At 43.6% G+C, this 20,317-nt stretch overlaps 1 protein-coding gene across 4 annotated transcripts in view; it reads left to right on the top strand.

Annotated features, from left to right (window-relative positions):
- Window positions 1–20,317, top strand: part of FKTN (fukutin) — a 111,333-nt gene that overhangs the window by 62,027 nt on the left and 28,989 nt on the right. For 3 of the 4 annotated variants that reach the window (XM_078676669.1, XM_078676667.1, XM_078676666.1), the window contains 3 exons: window positions 736–1,013; window positions 2,022–2,154; window positions 13,627–13,756. In XM_078676669.1, the coding sequence (XP_078532795.1) occupies window positions 736–1,013; window positions 2,022–2,154; window positions 13,627–13,756 (541 nt within the window). The remainder of the gene's footprint in view (window positions 1–735; window positions 1,014–2,021; window positions 2,155–13,626; window positions 13,757–20,317) is intronic. The other variant, XM_078676670.1, reaches the window with a different exon arrangement.

Here is a 20,317-nt window from a genome sequence, read left to right as displayed (position 1 = left end):
ACAGATGCAAAATACTAATAGAATGATATAAAACTTGGGAATATGGAAGTACCAGCTCTCAGATAAGCCATACCTCTGTGTACAAATCCACAGTGAGGCTTTTCAGCAATACAATAGGGCCACTTTCAGAATATTCAGTTTTGATTTCCATAAATGAACATGGATATTTGTGTGTTTGAAAATGTTAAGATATGGCCAACAAAAGAACTAAAGAGAGAGAAAATTTGAGTTGTAAGTAGTAGAACCAACATTGTTGAATTTAACAAATACCCCTAAGTATCTTAATGGGGTTGTAGTAGAAATTCAACCCTAGAACAAAAGAGCAAGTGTGTGCCAATCCACGCAAGCTGGAGCGCAAGCGAACCTTTCTCTTTTGGAAGGGATTTTTGTACAGAGTGAGTAGTACGCCTTGCTTTTCTTCAGATGTAAAACCTGAAGCTCCTGTCAGGTTTTGAGGTCCCATTAAATGAGGTCTTGGAGGCATGGCTTTTTTGTGTCTTTTTATCGTTCATGATTGTTTTATTTGATATTTAGCAAATTTCTCTCTGGTTGCAAGGTAGTTTTGTTAATGTAATTGTCCTCGGGTATGTTTACAGAAAAACCAAAGTAACAAGCATTTGTAATCTCCATCTTTCTAAAATTCATATTATCCATCCGAATAACTTGTCAAGTCTTGCTTTAATGTTTGTTTCTAATTTGTTAGTAAGGTCATTCTGATCATGTATGTTTCCTTAGCTTAGCTTGTTCCAGGCTGCTGAGAAAATGGGGTTCCAGTGGCTGGAGATCCAGGGGAAAGATCCACGCCTGGAAGGGATGGTCGACCTCTCTGGAACCGAAATCCCCCTGCACTACATATTCAAGCTGCCAGCTCACACCATACATCTGGTTGTCTTTTACGAGAGGAGTGGTAACTACCTCTGGCACGGCCCATTGCGTCTCAGGCAACACATGGACAGAACATTTGTGCATTTTCGCAAGCTACATTATGGGCGAAATCCTGGTGCCTATGACAAGTGAGCTTTCAATACAAAGATATCTGACAATACGTGTTAGTAGATAGTTCTTGCATTGGAATATTAACAGTTTGATATTTTCTTTCTGCACTGCAACATTCTTATTTACAGATTCAAATTTCTCATGCTTTCCCCATTAAAACCCAATATAATGGTACTAAATCTATCCGCCTTGTGTTGATTGACCGGCAAGGCACACAAATGAGTACAGAGTAGCAGGTATTTAACTTTGTGCCATCTTAATGGCTGACAATCGCTTTAATGACATTAGGCTTTTTGCAATTAGGAATTGATACTCAAATAAAACTGGTTAAAACCCAAACAATTTCAGTGTTAGGGCTTGTAAAACACAGGGCCAGTTTTTATCTTCTGTATCATACCTGTTAGAATGGATAGTTCTGAGAACATTTTAGAACTCTGTGAAGAGTGACGTTCATCACTTCTTAGGTAACCTCAAAGACACTTAGTTTGAGAAAGAGAGGTTGTCTGGACACTATCACGATAATGGGTTGGGTCATATTGCAGCCATGCCTGCTTTCATCTGTGAAACACACAATATTTTAAGCCAGACTGAAAGAAGTAGTTGGACAAATCAGCAGCTTTCTCTTCAACACATCGCACAGATTATATTGACATTTCCTCTCAGAGGCCCTTGAGCTTGATTTATTTTGTTGATAAAATTCAACCTTATAGTTTCTGTACAAATCCACACATTCTTTGAAAAACAAAATCGAGTTTCTATTTTATATATAAAAATTCTCCACTCTATGGGCTTTTTCATTTTGTGTTGGCACATGCTTGTGTTTTCCCCCAGGCTCCAGAGGAATATGAGAACAAAATTCTTAAAGGTATTTAGAATCCAATTTAGTCCTTGCCATAAACATAGTCCAGTTAATATAATAACACAATTAACTTTATGAAAATGATGCTTTCTTTGCTAGTGTTATTTGAATATATATTATTGCAAATTGAAATAGTGTTTTCCTCCCTCTATTCTGTTCTTCCTAGGCCAGAGCTAATGCTCATTTCCGTTGATGGGTTGAAAGTCAAAATTCCAAAAGATGTATCAAGATTTCTAGAAGAAATGTCTGAATCCAGGGTGCTTGAATGTAGGTACAAAGAAGCCAAGTCTTTCTTTCAGGTCAGTGGAACTCAGTATATGTTTTGCTAAAATTTGGCAATGACAGTAACAAAATGTCTGAGACTCTGTGTGGCCTAATGTGAATGTTAGTTACAATAGACTGTCTTTTTAAATAAACTGATTAACATTTTTATCTTATTTTAAATGATTCTGTTGGCTTTTTGTCTGATATGGTTGTCCTCCTATATTTCGGAGAATACTTGAACCCATGTTTCCATTCCTTTTGTTTTAGAAACTTGATACCTGCCTTATGACTATTACGAACTGACACCTTGCCTTTTACTGTGTGTTGATGGAGGAAATATTTATATTGCATGTGGATTAGGAGAAAAAGTGTAAACCTGGATCTTTAAAGTTATTAATTATTATCATGATAATTTGATTTTACCCTGTATTTAAGGTGTGTTTTATGGGGTATATCACTGAATAAACATGATTGTGAAAAGGACCTGCAGTGACTAAATAAGAGCCTATCTACCCCTCATTTATCTACAGTCTAATTGAAAAGGACCTCTCTGATTCAAATTGAAGAATTCATTGAATTTAATGCTCTTTCATCTTCTAGATTCCCCATGCCTCCATGTTCTCAGATTAAGATTGCCCAAGATCTCTGAAAGGAGATCCCTCAAACCCAGCTATTTTATAGTAAAATCTCAACCAAAACATTATCACATTCTGATGGAAACTCCTAACCGCACATTCCTCACTTTTTAATATTCCCTAGGCGTCTGACAGGAATTTTTTTAGCAGTACCCCTGCGCAACGGCAGGTGCTGTCTTGCGGCTCTGTGCTGACATCGTTCCGCTCTGGAAGTGTTGTGCCGAGCTTGCATACAAGCCCACTAAGGACGCTGACGTAGGTTCCTTTCTTACCATGCCCCCAAACGTGGATGCGTAGCTACTCCTTCCATTCTAATGAGATTATTTTTTCTCTCTAAATTCTACAAACTACCAGTGTGCAAGGGAAAATGTCACCTCCCAAAACGAAAAGATTGAAACCTTGTTGCAAGCAAATGTCACTGACCGATCCCCATGAAGTGTGCCTTTGATGCCTAGGCTCAGGTCACAACTCCAAGGTCTTTAACGACTGCGCCCAGATGAATCCGAAGGCCATATGGGACCATGAGGTGCAACTTTGTATCTTCAAACATTGAAAGACTCTTCGCTGTGACCGGTCCAGGTCAAAGGGAAGTCCCTTTCTCGCTTCCTAAGTCCTTATAGCGGCAAATATTTGCCACTGTTCAAGCCATCAGATAAGTCCATAAAGAAGCATAAGCAGTCTAAGTGGGACTCAACCCCGTCCTGACACTCTCAAACTCCAGAGAAGACAAGGGTGTCAACATGCCTCTCAGTTTCGCTCTCAATGTTGTACACCATCTGCATTGATTCCTAATCTCATCCAAGCCGAAAGGAACAGCAAGGACCTCCACCTTACTATCGCTGGCAGGTCGACCCTCGGTGCCAGCTGGATCTTCTGAACCAGCTTCATTGCGAACTTTGGTTCCAGCGCCACACACTGTGCCGATTCCTCGTGCATCGCTGCAGATGCAGGAGGACAAAGCACAACCCATTTTTTGGGCTTCGGTCTAAACTCATCTCGACTGAGGACGCGCACTGATCCCACCTGACTGCTGGCTTCCAGCAACCCATCTCACTCTGACACTTTGCCCTTTCCTCTTGGCAGGGCACAAGCCATCCATAACCTATGTGGAATGGATTCGGACAATGGCAACAACTATTTTGACAAATTGTATGAGGTATTACAGGATTTCAGTGGTCTGGACGTATGGACACTTCTTCTTATACTGGTTTGGTTACACCACCTGTACCTGCCACTGAGGACAGTGCCTCCTTAGCTATAGTAATGCAGAGGGAGACTGAGGTGCTTAGAGTTCAACTCCCAACCATGGATGTTAGAATAAATGTCTTGACAGCTTCTCCAGCCGGGTCAAATGCATAAAGTTCCTCTTTTACCCTTCAATGAAGTCCTAAGAGGCACCCGATAAGTATCGTGTGAGAAGCCTTATTCTGGCCACCAATGAGCTGGCACATTGCAATGCGCCTTTGTCCTTCCCCATGTGCCATCCACCCATAAACTTGGTGGTACATGTGTCAACCAATATGAAGAATCCAAGCTCATTCACAGCCACTCCAGGAGACCGTGAATCCAAGCGCATCAAAAATGTTGCAGGCACATGGTCTCTTCGACAGGTGTTCTGCTCTGTCAGTGCTACTTTCTTTTGCGCCGCACTCCCTCACACTATGTGGCACAAATTCTACCTGCTGTTCCTGAAGGCCTGTGCACTCTTACTCAGGCTGTTATGGTCTGGCATGATGTGGCTAAATTTGTTATCAGTTGTGGTTTAGATACTAGTGACTGTCTAGGCTTGGTGATTGGCATTAGTTTGACACTCTGGCGCCACATCTGGTTGAGGTCCTCCGGTTTCTCCGGGGATAGCCAATCCTCCCTAATGGACATGCCCTTTTAGCGAGAAAGCAGGCTAGGCCCCAGAGTGATTCAATGATGGCAACTTCAGCCTCTCAGGGTCTACCTGCAGAAGGAAACATTCAAGATGCTCACTCTGGTCCATGTCTTGTTTGCCCTCGACCCTGGAGACTGGATTGTAGCTGAGGGCCTGCAGTATGCTTCTTTCCATATCCTCGTCTTGCAGCCCACAGGTGTTGTCTGTGGTTCATGGTGCGGCACAAGCCCATTGGCCTCACCAGTACCCCTCAGGTGTTCACAGGTCTTCAGAGGTCAGGGGTGCCAGTCTTTCTCCCCCCAAAACCCCTGCCTCCTGGATCAGAAAGTCCAATACATTTGGGCTATGATCCTGATATTTCAACCTTTGTCCTGGATTTCAATGAGGGCAACTCTGAGGCGGCTGGGATTGATAACCCCTGCTTCTTGCTGGTTAAGCACGCCAGATGGTATGTGCGGGTCTGCAGTGGAATCTGAAGTCCCGGTGGGCTCAGCATCAAAGCCAGCTCTCTGATTAAATCCAGACCGCAGGAGAGGACTGCAGGAGATTTTTAGTTATGGCTGCATTGCTTCTGGGTTGGGAAAGCCATCTGTGACAGCTGGAGATCAGAGGCTTCTGGTCTCCGGTGGATGCCTGGCTCCACATCAACTTGTTGTAGTTACAGGTCATCCACTTGGCATTGAAGGGCTTTTTGCCCACCATCAGAGGTGGGCTAGTACAGGTGCTCACAGATAACAGCACCACCATGTGGTACTGCAACAAGTGGGGTGTGGTGGGGTGACCGGAGGCTCTAAGCCTCTGCAAGTGACTTGACAGCCACAGGATTTTCCTGGTAGCGCACCATGTGGCAGAATCTTTAAGCACCAGGGCAGGCTAACTTAGCTGCCGATGCCTAGATGATCATGAATAGTAGTTGCACTCAGATGTGGCGCGGGGTCTCTTCCCCAAGTGGGAATAATCCTGACTCAATCTATACACCACTGCAGAGAACAGGCAGTTTTAACAGTTTTAGACTCTTTCTACCTAGAGTGGAGCATGGGACTCTTGTGTGCCTTTCTGCTGCTACCTCTCCTGCCACGACTTCTGAAGAAGATCAAGATAGACCACGCCCAACTCAACCCAATGGCACCGGAATGAGCAAGGAAAGTGTGGTATCTGCAACCCCTTGGCATGAGCAGCTATTCTCCAGTTAGGCTACTGCTGCTGCAGAAGAATCTTTTGTTTTAGCAGCAGAGAAGGATCCTGCATCCCAGGCCTGCACAATGTTCATCTCCATCCTTGCAGATTGAGCGGAGATAGTCGACTGCTTTCAACTTTCCTTCTGAAGTTGTACATTTCATCTTGGCAGCCAGACATCCCTCCACCAAATCAGTATGCACCTGCCATTGTGACAAATTTGTGGTTGGTGTGACACTCGTCAGCTTGACTCCCTGCAGAGCAAACTCTCTGATGTATTGCTTTTTGTTGTCCCAAACCCAGGACAATTAAATGTTGCTTGTTGGCTCTTTTAGCTTTTTTTACAGTGCCCAATAAACCTTCTTTATTTAAATCACCTGTTCAGATGTTCTTTTTTAAAGGTTTGCAGTATCTCTTCCCACCTAAGCCTTTTATCATGACTAAGTCGGGCTTAAATCTAGTACTCATTCCTCTAGTGTACTACTTTACAACCACCAAATAACTGTCCTTTACGACTCTTCACGTTAAAGACGATCTTCTGTTTTGTCGTCATAACATCAGCACAGCGTGTGAGCAAGTTGCAATCTTTATATGTGAACTTGCCATTCACATTTGTTCTGGATGAGCTGGTACTATGGAATTCTGCTTCTTTTCTACCCAACAATGTTCATGTTAGGCAAATGATCACCCTTCCGGCATTATTTGCCTCGCCTCACCCATTGAAGGAGGAGGAGCGACTCCATTGGTTAGATTTTGAGAGCTATGAGCTTTTACATCCATCTTACCAGGGAACATTGTATGATCAATCTGCTCTTTGTTGGATTCACTTGAGGGAAGAAGGGTAAAGCGGTGCAGAAAAGGACCATCTCCAGCTGGATCCTGGTCTGCAACTAAGTCTGCAACACACTGGCAAGGAAGCAGACTACAGAGGGCTAGTGGGCTCTTCCCACCAGAGGCAAGGCTGTTACCATTGGGTTGGCATGTACAGCGCTGGTTCTAGACATTTGCCAGGGTGCTGTGTGACCGTCACTCCATACGTTCACAAAGCTGTATTGCCGGACAGTCTGGTCCATAGAAAGGGGCACTTTGCACGCTCGATCCTGCCAGATCTTTTAGTATGAACCAGTTAACAGAGCCTACACCTAGAGGGGACTGCTTTCATATGTATTCAAAAGGAAAGGAAGCTGCAGTTAGAAGTGTCCATCGGAAGAACAAGTTACTTCAGTGATGCTCTTTCAAGTGGATACTCTCTCACCACAGATTCTTCGCCGACTCTCCCATCCTCTTGTTCTGTAAACTGGATGCTTTTTCCATCTAAACAGGTCCCACATCTAGAGATCTGCTCACTGTTCAAACCAATCTGATGTTGGGCTCTGTGTCTGCAGGCGCACCCAGCCTAGAAAGCGGTTGAAGTCAGAAAACTTGGGTGGCACTTGTATGTGTCTGCTTCATATACAACCTGGTAGAGCTTGGGTTTGTTTCACTTACTGTTGCATAGATGTGATGCCCCAAGTGAAAGTGTAAGTTAGAAGAAGATTTTCCCAGTGGTTGGGCAGTGTGGTTGCTGCTCTGTTGTTCTCCGCTGAAAGTAGTGCATGTGTTCCTTTTCTTTCAGATGAAAGCCCTGTCTACACTGTTGGAATGACTCTTCTTCACTTTCATGGGACAAGTCCCTCAACATTCATCATTCTCCCTTATCCTAGTGCTCAAAGTCAGGGCCATTGAGCCCTGGTGTGAACTCCACATTGCCCAAGCACAGAGTAAAGTATAATGAAAATGAATATAATTCAGGTACACTTGTCAGGGGGTCCCATAACTCCAAGGTAGGGTGTAGTATGTGAGAAAGATAACACGCTGTTGGTCGTGCTGACCTTGGCAACCCGGAGACTGCTCCTGGTGCCCGACTCATCACTGCTGCATCTAAATTAACCCAGTGAAGCACTTTTTCATGTAGAGACCATTCAAATAAAATCAGAATCTATGTAGGTTCGTAGTTTTCGTATCAATGGTGTAGCACTCGATCTCGGGGTCCTTAGAGTGGACCACAGGAAATTGGCCACCAGGGTTACTGAGGTGGAGGTTGCCATGGGCCAATTGATGCCAGAAATGGGGATATGAAGGCCAGACTTCTGTACTTCAATGGCTCAGTACTAACATTTAGAAGGCAGCCCGTTTGTGCTGCTTTCTATGGAAAGGGCACACCGGATACCGAAATGCCCCCGACTGATTGTTGCAACGGATTGTTGCCAGACTGTTGAAGTTTAGGGACCGAGATCTGATTTTACAGACTGCTTGGCCCACGGCCCATGGACAGTGGAAGTCAATGTGGTCCACCTCCCATATTTTATGCTACAAGTCTAAAGGCAGAGGAGTTCCTTTCTCAAAGTGAAGGCGAAACTGAGACAACTGGCCCTGCAGTGTGCTGTCCTCTGCCTAAGCTGCGGGTAATCTAAGACCATATGTCCCATTTCTTCACATCGCCAAGAGACACCTGGCACTGGCTGGAATGTAAGGCATTTGCTGTCGGAGGAGAAGGGGATTGGCAACAATCTGCCTGGAAAAGACTCGGGTGACAGCAACAAGCAGCCTGTCCGTGGGGCAGCTGCTTTTTCTTCTCAGGTGAGAATGGAGAGAGCCAAGGTGGTGGCAGCTGTGGCGATGATCTGTGATTGCCAAGACTCCATGTTAGTGCCCTGTCCGGCGGCCTCCTGGACCCCCTCCGAATCCGAGTTGGACTCCACACTAGATTCCTTTGGCCCAGGTTAGAAGGTGATCCGTATGACTTGTGGAGGGCCTGATCTGAGCTGTCTATATTAAAATTTGTCCTGATGTGGAGGGAGGCCTGTCGGGGGCCTGAGAGGTCTGTGTGACTGGACTCTGCTGGGTCACGTTCCTCCTGAGTGGACTGGAGCGAAATGTGGTGACAGGCGCCATAGGTTTATCTGCTAAAGGTCCTCTATTCCCTTTACGAGGAAGAGAGGGGGGAGTGGTCTACCTGACTGTCTTTCATGGTTCGGCTCAACGTACTTGCTTCTTACTGATTTTCATGTTTGTTAGGCGGCTGGGCAACAGACCTTCCCAGTGTTGGGGATAGCAATCTTATGGCTTATTAGGAAATGTAGGTTTGGGGGATTGAAAGGGATGTTGGGTGCTGTTCAGTTCTAGAGCAGATGAACAAATATCGGCGTGGCCACAGGACTCACTGTGTGGGGCTAGGGGCTTGAGAGGATTTCGATGATGCATTATTGCGATAGTGGACTGTAGGGTTGACCACCAACGTAAATGGCTGGGATCTGATGACACTCTGTCGTCAAAGAGCCTGGGACTGTGTGGTGGTGTGCCGCTCAACACCACCCTCTACCTTCCGGACTGTAGATCTCTCACTTAATCCTTCCAAATGTGGGACTCAAACTGCTATAATGTCTCCTATATGTAAACAGTGGCATCATGTTTTATTCTGCTCAACATGTTTGTTTATGCACACAGTAAATAAATAAATAAATAATTCTACAGAAATAAAAATTTTTAAAAATATGTATACATTACAAGTTTGCTATGGAACAATAATGTTTGTACTGCTTGTACAAATTGAAAGGACAGTGATGGGAGCAATCACAAAAAGTTCCAATTGCCATGTTTGTCAGCAGCGTTTCAACCCTTGATGGTTAGTGGGTCATCATCAGTACATAAAATATTTTAGAAGTAGGGAGGCATGTATGAGTCCATAGTCGCAGAATGAATTTCAAGAAGAAATGCTGAAGCTAAAAATGTGTTAAAGTTGTGCTGTGCCAAATGGAGAGCCACTCAAGGCAAAAGGCGGGCCTCCCATGCATGTTTTCGGCTCTCCAATGGAAGCCTACTTAGTGTTCTGCTGTCACGGGAACAAGCTGTACAAGTCAGAGTTCTGATGAAGTGATTAGGAAGATAGCATATGGTTCATGGCATTAAATATTCAATGGTTGACATTCACTAAAACATCACGTTTTGTGATGCAGATGAAGAATGTATATAATAACTAAATGGAGAAGGTTGTGAGCCCTGTGTATCAAACTCATTTTAACAGGTTGTATCCTCTTGGTAATGGTAGATGAGTGTATCACAGTCAATTTCTGCAATCCTTATTGTGTTGAAGAAATACGTTTGGAAATCAAGCATATGAAATCACAAAGCGCTAACCCACTTTAAAGGCCAGTTAAAATCAGATAACCACCTAATTAATGGTAGGATCTAATTGGATTTTCATGGAGTACATTTATATTGTGCCAGCCCATAGAGAAACATTATGCCATAAAAAAAATGTCAAAATGGGAATTTGTGAGGGACATGATTCATACAAGGGTTTTGGGACTGAATATATATTATCAATCCACTTAATACGCCTTTGTCAATGAAGCTATCTGTTCTGGAAACACGTCACATAAACCTCATTCCAGGAATCAAATATTACCAGATCACTATTGTAGACCATAATACAAACTCAAAAGACCTTGGTTGTGGTATAGCAATTCTTCCTGGCAAACTTACATTTAACAATAGCTAAATATAGTTCCTATTTCATGTGCAATATATTTACCGTTATGCAAAAGTGGTCTTGACGACACCACACAAATTGCCCAAGCAAACCCACTTCAGACATGTTACTTATCTAATCACAAAGTACCATACTGGAGTTGTTTATAGGAACAGTATATTAAACAGTAATCAAGTCATTAATTTACCACCTGGAGTTGTAGCCAATTTACAAACAAAAATACTAATTTGGCTTGCCATCACAGATAAATCCCATGGACAAACACACAGGAGCCAAGTTGTCAGCCACAGTAATACATAACTGCATTCTCTTCTGTGAGAATGTATACCTGGACCGTTAGGGTCCACAACACAGGACCTCAATACCTCCGCGAGAGAATCGCCTTCCACATACCCAAAAGAAACCTCCCCTCCACCAACCTTGCCGAAACCCCGCGCATCCACAGAACCAGAACAGGGGGAAGAGCCTTCTTCTACATCGCGGCCAAGACCTGGAACGCGCTCCCTATTGACATTCAAAGCGCCCCCTCCCTGAACACCTTCAGGAGTGCTCTTAAGACCCTGCTCTTCGACTGATCGGAACTGCTGATTTGATCCCCTGCCCCATGCCTTGAGACCCTCACGGGTGAGTAGTGCACTTAGAATTCCCTGATTGATTGATAGGGTGTTGACTTCCAAGGTCTGTACTCAATCCAACATACAAGTCCTTTTTGTGTCTCAACCTGCCAAGGTCCGGACAACTTGGAAGGATCTTCTTTTGGTGAAGAACTCAGCAGCTGTTTTGTTCAAACATTGATTCCCTGGTATTTTGATGCTACATAGGTTCATAATGTGAAAATGAAGCAGAAAGGCAACGCCTATTTCGCAGATCAAAACCTGCGACGAAGACTCTAGTCAGAGCAGCACCAACTTCAGCCAAGGGACAATGGGACCAGATGCTCACAATAACTTTCATGTGCAGCAACCAGAATACTGGATACTTTAGCTTTTATGCTGCTACTATAGGTAACCTGAAAATTAACAAAAATCGTTTTATGTTGGCGATCGGCATAGGCATCAAACAAGGTAGTCTGTCTTGCAAATGTAAACATTAAGTTTGTGTAGAGTAGACTATGCCCCCACAAGTTTCTCTGCGGAATAGGAAAGATAACAGTTCACCAGCCTTGCTATAGAGTGGAACAAATGTAGCAGATTCAAAACGCTAAGGTTGCGAGTGATCCTAATGCAGGATGGCAGAGATAGAGGGGCACAAACTGACATGTATACAGCAGTGCTCATGGGTGACTGTGCAGTGGCACTGGTGCCTGTTGTGAAATAGAGTAGAAATATCAATATAGGACTAGCTAGGTTGTGTTAGTGAGACTCAGGGAGTATATCTGCGGGCAAACCCTTAGGTTTGGTCATGAAGCCCTCACACACCAACCTAGTTGGTGTCATGCTTCATCATCGGGCCCACCACAGTGACACCGAATGTGTCCCGGGTGTGCTGCGACTCCAGATTACTGAGGAGCTGGTATGCTTGCTGAGTGTGCAGTGATGGTGAGAATGAACGTGAAAAGTTAAAAGCTATACAGGTGGTCCCAGTTCCCGAGGGTAAAAGGTAAATTTAATACCTGGGCCCCTGTTAGCAAGATAAAAAGGCTGTGGACGATGTGGAGTGTATTAAGAGCTCCTACGTCCTTGTGGTCTACATGTTTCAGCCAGGCCTTTTGATTAAAACTGGCTTTCCTCAGGACCAATGAGTATGTGTGGGTGATAATAAACTATATTAAGTGACAATGTGTGGTAAAAAGTGTCGCACTCGCTAAGGTGCTGTACGTGTAAGAGGGGGATTCCCTCTACTTTAACTTGCTACTTGCTGTTAAAGCCTCATGGGTCACTTGGCAGGGAGGGAAAGAAGACCGGTATTTCCGATCAGCGTGCTCCTGCGACCTATCGTCCTGCTCCAGTGTCCCGAGTGAGATTGGAGCAGGACGATAGGTCGCAGGAGCACGCTGATCGGAAATACCGGTCTTCTTTCCCTCCCTGCCAAGTGACCCATGAGGCTTTAACAGCAAGTAGCAAGTTAAAGTAGAGGGAATCCCCCTCTTACACGTACAGCACCTTAGCGAGTGCGACACTTTTTACCACACATTGTCACTTAATATAGTTTATTATCACCCACACATACTCATTGGTCCTGAGGAAAGCCAGTTTTAATCAAAAGGCCTGGCTGAAACATGTAGACCACAAGGACGTAGGAGCTCTTAATACACTCCACATCGTCCACAGCCTTTTTATCTTGCTAACAGGGGCCCAGGTATTAAATTTACCTTTTACCCTCGGGAACTGGGACCACCTGTATAGCTTTTAACTTTTCACGTTCATTCTCACCATCACTGCACACTCAGCAAGCATACCAGCTCCTCAGTAATCTGGAGTCGCAGCACACCCGGGACACATTCGGTGTCACTGTGGTGGGCCCGATGATGAAGCATGACACCAACTAGGTTGGTGTGTGAGGGCTTCATGACCAAACCTAAGGGTTTGCCCGCAGATATACTCCCTGAGTCTCACTAACACAACCTAGCTAGTCCTATATTGATATTTCTACATATAAACAGGGGACCCGGACTGGCTTACCTAGTCCTCTCTCTCCCTTTTGATTTGCTGCCTGTTGTGAAATGACAGGCAAGGGCAAAGCTGCCCTCAGCTGGAACAGAAGTATATACGGGAGGATAATCAAAAAGGCAAGGAATTGTAGTAGAAGGATGTGTGCAGAGTAGTAGAGAATTAAAAAAAAACCAGTGTATACGATGCCGAGACACAAAGGTGACGAGCATATACAACACTGGGGGGATACTAATATCAGGGGATGCAGTCCATTGGCAGAGATAGCATTATGCAGAGAGCTGTAGGTTATTTTGAATTGTAGCATGAAACTGCCTTAAAATTGTTTGTTGTAACATCCTAGTCCTAGAAAGTGCTAGGACCAACTTCTCTAATACTTTCTACATGGGCAATAAAATAATTAAACTCCTCTAGAGTGAGCCTTGACTGCTTAGCTTACTACCCTTAAAGGGTCAAGAGTTTTGATGAATCTACTGGGTTATCCAGTTAGAGTGCAGTAGTATCTGAAGCCCTGGGATACAGGTAACCATAATAGTAACTTCTTTCGTAGTGTCCAGTAACTGTTGAATTCCAAGTATCTAGAGAAAAAGTATCAAATAGATCAATTCTGCTGTTTGAAAATGTGTTTTTGACACACACCCTTAAAGATAATTTCTTCTGCGTTTTTCCTGCAGCTGTACCCTGATGATGTTTCCCTTGATGGTGTGGAGTTCAGGAAGAAAGCAAAATCATTGCTGCACCTTGCATTGATAACACTAAACAGTTTAGGAGTGAAATTCTGGATGAGCAGCGGAACCTGCCTTGGTGAGTAGTTATTTGCATCAAGTACTTCAGGCTTTCTTAAGTAATAAGGAGGAATGTGGTCCCACATGCAGATAATGCAATCAGGCCTAAATATGTGCTTTATAGAGCTATATTAGTTTTCTGAATAAAAATAGGAACACAATTCCATCATATGGTGAGCCTCACAGAACATTAATAAATATATGAAAATGTGTTCAGTAATTGAAAGCATTTAACAATTTCAGTATTAATAAACATTGTCTGCCTTTCCCGAGCCCTCATGCTCTTTTACTGACTTGTTAGAGCATTAAACAATTGAGATAAAAAAGTATCTCCGCTTCATTTCTATGCAGGCTTTCTCCAGCAATTGGACAGTATAAGAGCGGAAGCCTTCACAAGTATGATACCTTGTAAGATTGGGAAGCTGTGATTACTCCCAGGCTTCACCCTTCTCCTGTCTCACCTAGCACCTCTCACTTTGTTATAATTTGTTGTGTCATTGAAAGAGGATACACTACACACACTGGATAATTGTTTCCCGAGCAGAATTAAATTCTTTTTTCATTTTGTGAATGAAAACCTTATATTTCCACTGTTACATTGGGTCTCAAAATGTGACAAGTGCACATATATATATATATATATACATATATATCACTTTAGGCAGTTAGGGGCCTAATTTATCAAACCCACCTCGCAAACCAGAAAGAATTGTTCATCACATACTGTTCTGCGAGGTTGGCTTCATGGTGTGATGTGACTCTGTTACATTGCAGAATGCACATTTGCGAGAGATTACAAAACCCCAGCCTTATTAATATAGATGAGGAAGGATGTATTTTTGGCATTTCCCATCCCCCGTGACTGTCTGTTAACAATGAAGGTGGCCTGCAAATTATAGCAGACCTTTATGCATTCACATAAAAAAAATCACATTTGGTAGTGGCAGACAGACCTAATGAACTCTCGGTCAGGTGGCTTTGTGTGGAGCTCTCATGGTGGGACGACCTTGGGCAGAATTTACGCAGAGTCGAGGTCCCTAGTACTGACAGAGAAGCAGGGGCATGGGATGCTCCTGTCCCTGACCTCTAACTACTATTCTCGCTCTTAGGCAACTGAGAGGCAGTCTTTTGCCCCTACGCCACAAAAAGGAGATTCAAGAACAGGCCTCAATCCACTGCTCGGAGAAAGTTGGAGGCCATGTGGGTCTGCGGCCAGTAACCAGGGAATTCCTTGGTACAAGACAACTGGTGGAGGGAAGATCACCAGCAAGACACACAACAGCTTCCAAAAGACCAGTCTTGGAGATAGGACGCCTATGGTGCTACAACCGGCATGGTAAAGCAGTTAACCTCTGTAGTGAAGGTGGGATCCACGTTGTGGGATAATGGGGCCCAGGGCATCAATATATATAATGCCCTCAAGGGATGTCTGCTGCCAACCCATGACGAGCTTACAGGGGCATCCCTACCCGACGCAAAAAAACATTGAACTGATGAATCTCTACCATTATGCCACTGAAAGGATTAAACCAAGACATGAGGACAAAAATGAACCCATGAGTTGTTAAGAGAATTAAATGCTGCAGTTGGATATATCAATCGTAAAGTCTCCGCAATAAAAGATGGTTTGGAACAACTGAAATTGACAATTGGACAGCATGTGGTATGACTGGTGAATAGAGCAGCACCAAGTGAAAGTAAAGACCCCAGACGGTTGCCAGAATGAGGCAATTGTGAACCAGGAGAACTTTAAGACTTGCCATTTTTGTGTTAACTATAGGAGGATTAGAGAAGTAGGCAGGCAAAGGCAACCAAAGCATATCTCTTTCGGAATGTTAGGTAACCTCTTATTATGACAGACTAGGTTCTATCACGTAAGGTGAGAAATGTTGTGAAAAGTTTTCCAATTGGAAGTAATAACTTGAAAGGCCAATGTGTAGTAATTACTCCAAATGATGAATACCACAGGGAAGGGGTGAAAAGTGTCTTTATTTGGTCCGTAAAGATAAAAGGACACAACGACCTCAGCCACAGCTCCGAATATCAACGGGTGACAGCCTGAACACACACAGCGGCGCCCGCCTTGGAATCTTAGTCGTGGTGACATTCCAAGTGATGTCACCATGAGACGTTCCACTACGCGCAGCGCTGTGAAAAGGGGGGAGCACGGTGAATGGGAGATACCACACATCCCCCTTCCCTACAAAATTAAACATCAGAAAAACATGGTATACAACAAAAAGTTACATCGTTACGTATTGCTCCAAATGTCTGGGCCGTCTGATCACTCTCCGGCTTGTTCTGCTAACCGGTGTGAGACCGTCCCATGTTCCCTGGGAGGGGGTTCCTCGCCCACCATTGATGTGTTTTCACTCCCTCCCTCCACACTGGTATCCTGCTTAGGAGGGCGATGCCTCACAACTCTTCCCAGGTTCCAGATCTTTCCCTCCTGGGTTTTTACAGCATTCCTAAACAATTTTACAATCTTTGTGGGCCTGCTGTATTCCGACCAACTCGCCCTGCCAGTAGGTGTTCTGATTTTAATGTCATCCCCTACTTTGAACCCAGACTCTTGTGTGGAGTGTAGTCTATCAAACCTTTCTTTCCTCTCTGCCATGGCTCTGCTTTGTCTCACTATCCCCCTCGATTCTTTGGAGTGGTCTGACCATCCCTTGTGCCACCCCATCCAGCCTGGTGATAGTGTAGTGTAGTTCCTATTTTCCCAATAGGCTCTGCGCATTGGAATAATACCTACAGCAGTAAAGGCCTAGGCCAGACGTTAACTAGGTCTACTACTGTCGATACTAGACTTAATTTTTGGGTTTGCCAGCTTAGCTCAGAGTTCGCTAGAAACTTTCTCGAATGTTCAAGGAGGACTTAACTTCCCTGATTAGACAAGAAGGGATTTAGTTTCTGACAACCATAGAACATGACAACTTTGCTCTCCCCTAATCAAGAGTGTATCTCCAGAGTCGTGTGAGCACAAGGCAATTATTTTACTCAGTCAGTACGTGCATTCTTAGTCTCATCAGAATGTAGAGAAAAGGAAGAGACGGGCGTGTTCAATAAAAAGGTGTTATTTATTGATCAGTCTCTTTTCTCGTACAAGAGAAATGGATCGATATTATTGCAATACTTATAGTTAAGTAAAGTGCATACATTAAAAGCAATAGTATAAAATAATACTGTAAAAACATTGATATGGTTTCTGAGCCATATGATGTTTAAAATGATTAAAATATATTTACATACACATATACATTTGACTAAACGTACTCAACTGGTGTTTCTAAATACGCCTACCCCGTGTACCTGACCTAAGTCTAATGCGTGGGCGGGAATAGAAAGTTACAGTTTAAGTTAAGTTTGTTTTTGCCAAGTGAATAACTAAAGAATTCTCTGTGAGGGGTTATTCAGTTCTGTACCTGGAATTTAGGATGAATGAGGAATGGTATCTCGTTCTCTGCTCTCGATATTCCAGGCTGCCTGCGAGGGCTGCCCGGAAGCGCCGGTGCTGGGTCTCTCGGCAGGAGATAGCAGCGCGTCTCTCAGCGCGTCAGGAAGGCGGGGCTGCTGCCAGCGGGGTCTGCTCTGCTCTCGGCTTCGGCAAGTGTGGCTGCTCCGTCTTGTCACCACGCGTGTGTTTGCATAGGGCAAGATCGGTAATATTTATACCTTAAAGGTGCCGAGATTGACGTAAGGATGGACATAGATACGTCAATAAAGATGTCATACGACTTGCTCGTTAGCACATTCTTTTACTGAAGTTCTCTGTGAAATCAAAACAATGGCCGCACGGATTTTCCAGGTTGTCATAGGTTTGATTTGTTATGAGAACGTCGTATGCCTTATCAGGGGCTGGAGGAATGTCGCTTGTCTAATTAGATCTCAAGCGTTATGACCTAATCAGATAACACGTTCCTGTGCCGTAGTGTGACTGCGTCAGATAACGGTATCTGCATCATGGGGGCTTGTCTTGCCTCATGGGCTGACTGTTAGTTAACTTGATAGTTAGTTTAACCAGAATAGGGTCAGGAATAGGGGGATCGATTCAGAACCTATAGGAATACATGACACCCACTCCACGCTAACTATGGTCATATTTACTAATCTATGCATAGTATAACATAGTACAACATACTATAGAGTATAGTGTATACCTTACCACCCCAAAATACATAAATGCATTTTGAAATTTTCAAATATACTGAAAAATTGCAGTCATATATTTTGTATGCACTTAAGCTATGAATTAAACGCTAAAGTAAACACGCATTTGTATACATTATTGCTTATTTGGTATATGAGAAATACACATGAAATGGCTCTTAATATGGCTATACAGAAAGAAAGTTCGAGACCATTTCATCACATAATAAAATATCTTTATGAACATGCCAGCGGGCAGCTACTGTCTATAAGCTATCTAATTTTTTAGAAACCTTAGTTCTCTAAGAATAGTTCTTACTTTAAGCAGAAGATAGTGTCCCGAAAAATATGCAAAAATATTTGGGGCTGCTGAAAAAACTGCTGTCCGTGAACTGGAGCGAAAATGTTCACGTGACTTTTATTTTTAAAGTTGAAGGCCGAATTCAGGGAACCCCGTGTGCGAGCTTGCTCAAAAGTCTCTATTTCTGTTCTGGAGAGAACATCATATCATTAAGGCTTTCGAAAAAACTGTCAACAGCTTCATGGGAAAGTTCCACTAAGTCGGAAATAGGTGTAACCATGCATTCGTGCGCATGATTGTCTCCATTGACATTCTGATTTGTATTGCTGACAGAAGGTCGTACCTGTTCGATGCTGCTTTCATCTTGAACTTCACTACTCTTCAATCGTAGTGGTGAAGATTCCACGAATGCCGTCATCAGGATTGGCAGCCTTTGAGGGCAGCACAAAGCGTGAACCTTGGTAGGAACCAACAATGTATCTGCATCCACTGGCGCATCCGATTGTAGCGTCAGACAGGTGTCTAACACGCATTCTTCTCCGCATAGCAGACACCTTAGTACAGGTAAAACACACCTTTGCCACATTGGTCGAAATGATAGAAACCAAGTAATGTTCAGGTCTCTAAGCCGGGAGAGTCCCAGGATTTTTGATATCCGGTCCCGGTATCCAATGGCTAGGATTGTATCTTCCATTGTCGCGAGAGTTTGATCTGTGACATGGGTTGCCATAACGAAAAATAAGGACTAAGAATAGGATTCCTGCAATTAGTCCCAGGATCAGGGGAAGTCCGCCAAAAATCGAATGGACGAAATCTGGAAAAATACCCAGTATGGCTTTGAATGGTGTTAATGCCATCGAAAATACTGTCTTAAATACCCCTGAGATCCCATTGGTATCAGAAATATTTAAGATTTCGCTCAGGATTTCCGCGAAATGTACGGGGGAATTAGTTGATAATAATGTATGTATCTCTGCAGTCGTCCTTGCGACTTGTAGATCATACGTTTCTTTTGATGACGAGAGCCTGGTAAGCGTCTGAAGAAGGACTGTTTTCATTCTGCTTAAAGTATCTATTCGAATAGAAGTAATTTTCAAATCGGGCCATGCCCTTGCCTCCCTGTCTGGAAAGGAGCTGGCGAACAAAGAACGTCCACAGCACTTGACCTTCGCAGTAGTAGTTACTAGATAAGGAGTCCCGGGCATAAGACTACAACATCTGCGGTCTACAATAAGAATGTAACTCCCATTATAGAGTCTTTGAAAGAATGGTTCTATTTCAGTTGCAGGTGCGCCTTGCTGGTGACATGAAAGGTTGTATGAATTCCCTTCACAGGCTCCATGCAAACTAATTCCGTTACACAGAAGCGTGCCGCTTAGTGACATAGCACAATTGTTGCCACTAAGAAACACTTTCTGTCCTTTATTACTGACACATGCATGTGAATAGGGCAGGTTCCAAGTTGTTTTAATGTACCCTTTACCCAATTGCTCGTACATGCCAGCCTGTATATATTTTTGGCAGTATTGAAACCTGAAGGTTGAGATTGGAATATTTATGATTCCGTGTATTATCCATTCACTGACAGGTCGTTCTGACATTGTCATTGGTAATCTTTCTAGTTTTTCAATGCTCAAGATTGTATAATCAGCACCCTTTTGCGCCATACCGATTTGTCTATCAGTAAGGTTAAAGATTTGGAATAGTGACGTTGTGTTAATTAAACGCCAAGGCACATAGCCTGAACGCAGATTTTGTAACGTCCAGCCAAGCTGTACAATAAAACGCAATTGCGACTGACCATGTTGTAATAACAGTAAGTCTTGCGATAATATGTCGATTGCTGAAGACACAATGCTGTCCAAAGAAAAAATTCTGGAGGACAGAGTCATTAACCCATTGTCCATTACAGAAAGTGATTTTTCCAAATTAATACGGTCAATTTCCCGTATTCTCTCTGCTGTTTCAATTTGAGTAACCTTCCAGGCCTCATTATATGCTGCATATACAGAGGCTGCTATGAAACGCTTTTGACGCTGTTTGCGTGGTCCCATTATGAAATCACGCAAGTCAGCACCATCAGTAAGTAAAGTTAGGTGTTGCTTAATTTCAGGCAGTGTGGAAGTTTGT

This window comes from Lissotriton helveticus, chromosome 2_1 (genome assembly GCF_964261635.1).
Source record: "Lissotriton helveticus chromosome 2_1, aLisHel1.1, whole genome shotgun sequence".
Classification (NCBI taxonomy): Eukaryota; Metazoa; Chordata; class Amphibia; order Caudata; family Salamandridae; genus Lissotriton; species Lissotriton helveticus.
The sequence above is the reverse complement of the archived record's forward strand: the minus strand, read 5'-3'. Positions and strand labels throughout refer to the sequence as shown.